Genomic DNA, 3,706 nt, shown 5'->3' on the forward strand with positions numbered 1-3,706 from the left:
GCGGGGGGGCGGGGGGGGCGCAGGTGGCCAGTGAGGGTCCAAGACCCCCAGGCAGACTCGCCTTCCACCCCAACCCCCACTCCTGCCGGGCCACAGCCTGTGCCGTCCCCAAGTCTGGGCCAGGATGGTGGCCCAGTCTGCCCTCTCCTCTATGGCCCTGAATTCCCCAAACTGGAGGAGTCACCTATGGCGTGGTGTGGACTCCGCCTTCTTCCCAGTCATGTCGCCCTCAAACTCGCCAGCGCAGGGTCACCATCAGCGGCCTGGGCTGGGCTCTGGGGACTCGGACCTACCTCCGCCCAGAGGGCAGCTGGAGATCGAGCCCAGGCAAGGGAGCCCTGCACGGCCAGGGCGGACTGCGGGGCTGAGAGCTGCCCGGCAGAAGCGCTAAGGGAAGTCCGTGGCCATCCTCTGTCCCTTGTCTGGGAGGCATGTGGGCCAGTGCTGGCCTGTTCCCCTCACAAGCCCCGAGGCCTCTATCTGGAGGGCAGACTTAGGCTTCTCCACTCGCCCCACCCCTCCCAGGGAGCCTGCCAACCCCATCTTGGGAGGGGTCAGCTCCAACCCTTTGCCATGTTGAGTCTCCCCTTGGATGCCGAGGGGAGTGACTCCCCACGTGAGGAAGGTAAGGCTGCCTGGGGAATGACTGCCCCTGGCTACCTTCCTCCCCTTCCCACCCTGCCCGGGCTTTGGGTCACCTCTCCCAGGGCAGCCTGATGCCACCTGTGGGCAGGCATCTGCCGGCAAGCTGGTGTCTACAGCTCAGAGCCCGTGTCTCCTCCCAGGAGGCTTAGCTCTGTCTGCAGAGTGAATGCAGCCCGCACGCGGTCCTTCCTGCTGTCCGCCCGCTGTCCCCGAAACCGTGGTTCTCCGAGCTGTATGGACAGCTGGGCGATGGGCTGCTGACCTCACACAGGTCACACGGGTCACACGTGTCACCATGTTTTCTGTGTTTCCCGAAGGGCATGCGTATCTGGGCATGGAGAGGCGGGGCTAAGCAGAGGCTGGGATGGGGGTTAGAGGCAGGGGAAGAGGTGGCTGCTGGGGCCCAGCTGGCTGCTGGCAGGGCTCCACCCCTTCTGGGTCCTGTGCACACTCCACGTGCCTGTGGGTGAGAGCACGTGGCAGGGTGTGTGCACACGTGTGTGTGTGTGTGTGTGTGTGTGTGTGTGTGCGTGCGCGCTCTTCTGTTGTTGACGGAGAAGGCAACGGCACTGTGTGTGCAGTGGTGCCCGGGGGCACGTGTGTCTGCATTCTGTGTGCACTCAGGCGTGCTCGCTCACGTGTGCGCATGGAGGCGGTAGCTAGTCCCTGGAGCCATGGGTCCCTGGAGCCACGGGTCCCTGGGGACTCTGGTCCCCTTCCTGTATGACACAGGCCTCAGGACTGTGGAGACTGAATCAGGGTGTGGGGACAGGAAATGGGAAGAGACCGGACCATGGCTGGCGGTGGGCAGGGCTGTGTAACCCTATGCTATTGGCTGTTTCTAGTCTCTACACTTAGAGCAGCCCCTCACTCTCAGGTGTGTGTGTGTGTGTGCACGTGCCTGTGTGTTTGTGGCGGGAGATGAAGCCCGGTCTTTGTCTTTTGTGCAGCGAGCAACCTAAAGACAGAGCCCAGGTTGGGCTGGGCCATAGCCCATCCCGCCAGCCTACAGCCAGAGCAGCTCAGGCAGAGGGGGGCTTCCTCGTCTTGGCTCAGTCTCAAGCTGCCCTCCGGGGAGGAAGTAGCCACACCAGCTCCACGCCATCCCTTCAACTCTCCCAGACCACGGGCTCGGGGGACAGGTCCATTTCTACTCCCCCTTTCAGAGCCAGACGAGGTCAGGAGCCGTGGCTTCTAGCCACCACCCTGGCCAGAGGGACGGCGGGAGGCCCCAGCGCAGGGCAGAGTTTGGGACAAGAGCAGGGGCAATTGGCATTGGCATTGCCCAGTAGCCCCTGTGAGACCTCCTGGGGAGGCGGGAGCTGCCTGGGCTGGGGGGCCAAAGGGGAGAAGGGAGCCCAAAGTTGACCATTCTGGCTCCCACTCGGGCTGGGCAGTCAGAGAGGCAGGATGAGGTGCGAGCCTCCATATCCACAGAACCTACAAAACAGGCCCGAGTGCCATCCACAGCTCAGGTGTGCCCCCCACCCCACCCCGGAGCCAGCCTTATCTGCCCCCTCACCCGCACTTCCTGTCCCAGGACACCAAAGGCCAGCACTCCCATACCCCTGCCAATCAGCACTGAGCCCCAGCCAAGTTCCAAGGATAGGAGATCACTCACTCCCAGGCCAGCTCCCCCAAGAAGCCCACACCCTGACAGGCACTGTCCCTGGGGGGCAAGCCATGCTCCCGGTCGGTCCCCAGCCACCGTGGGACTACGTGGCTGCCGTCTATGTTGCCGGCCTCAGCCCCCTGAATAGAGCCCAGGATGGGGGAGGGCAAATAGTCTTTTCCTCTGGAGCTAGGGGAGGGGGCTGCCCCCACCATGACTCACTCCAGGCTGTGTGGGTTATTACATTATGTTTGAAATTGCCATGGCAACCAGCTGGCAATCAAGGGTAATTGCACTTGTCGCCAGGGCAACGGGGCAAAACCCACAGCAGCCACTCTCTGTGTTTGCCCTTGGGGTGCAATAAAGGTCAGGTTAGACCAGAGCCAATGCCGAGGGGCTCGGGGGCTCTAGGAGGGAGAGACTGCCGGGACCTGGGGAGTTGCAGTGCTCGGAGGCGGGTGTGACTCAGGTGTGCCAGGGGCCCCAGCCCCGAACCCCTGCCGGAACCCCATCCTCTCCACACCTCCCTGGGCCGAAAGCACGCCACAGCACTCAAAGCCCACAGAACCAGAACTTTATGTGCTCATAGATGGTACTTGTAGATGGCCCACGGGCCCTCCTCCTCGTACTCCCGGCGGCTGAGCCACAGGCTCTGGAAGGAATCCCTGGATGCCATGATGGAGCCTCCCAGCCAGGCGGCCACGGCGCGGTGCGGGGAGCCCAGCACGGTGGCACGAGGGCCCAGCTCCTGTGGTACATGGTGGTTCCACCAGACAGCACCGTGTTGGCGTACAGGTCCTTACGGATGTCGACGTCACACTTCATGATGGAGTTAAAGGTAGTTTCATGGATGCCACAGGATTCCATGCCCAGGAAGGAGGGCTGGAAGAGGGCCTCGGGGCAGCGGAAGCGCTCGGAGCCCAGGGTGATGACCTGCTGGTCCGGAAGCAGGAAGCTCACCCGGGACTGGGCCTGCGCGCGGGCCATCTCGGCTTTCACATCCAGAGCGACGTAGCAGCAGGTCTCTTTCAGGCGGTCGACCAGCCCTGCCTTGGGCGGCGCGTGGCCACTGGCCAGCAGCAGCTCGGCCAGGTACTCCGTGAGGTCAGCCCCGGCCACATCCAGCCTGTAGGTGTCCAGTGGGGCCAGATCCCCGGTGAGGATGGGCGCCACGTAGGAGGTGCCGTGGCCGCTGCCCAGCACCAGCCCGGTGGTGCGCCCGTAAGCATAGAGTGCCAGCAGGGCCTGGTGCACCGTCTGCATGGCCGGCACGTGGAAGCACTCAAAGAGGATTTCGGCCACCTTCTCGCGGTTGGTGCGCGGGGAGATGGGCGAGTCGGCCACCAGGACGGCCAGCTCCTCGGGCCGCCTGCCCAGCTTGCAGTAGAACAGGTGCTGCCACAGCCCCTCCAGGGCGTCCCAGTCGGAGACCACTCCCCGGTTCAGCAC

General features: G+C 64.0%; 1 protein-coding gene across 1 annotated transcript in view; it reads right to left on the reverse strand.

Moving 5' to 3' along the window:
- Window positions 1-2,840: 2,840 nt before the first annotated feature.
- Window positions 2,841-3,706, reverse strand: part of LOC102262992 (protein piccolo-like) — a 3,523-nt gene continuing 2,657 nt past the window's right edge. Inside the window, exons 2-3 of the mRNA XM_014539000.1 lie at window positions 2,993-3,706; window positions 2,841-2,909 (exon numbers count right to left, since the gene is read on the reverse strand). Coding sequence (XP_014394486.1) covers window positions 2,841-2,909; window positions 2,993-3,706 — 783 coding nt within the window. The remainder of the gene's footprint in view (window positions 2,910-2,992) is intronic.

Source organism: Myotis brandtii, unplaced genomic scaffold (genome assembly GCF_000412655.1).
Source record: "Myotis brandtii unplaced genomic scaffold, ASM41265v1 scaffold207, whole genome shotgun sequence".
NCBI lineage: Eukaryota > Metazoa > Chordata > Mammalia > Chiroptera > Vespertilionidae > Myotis > Myotis brandtii.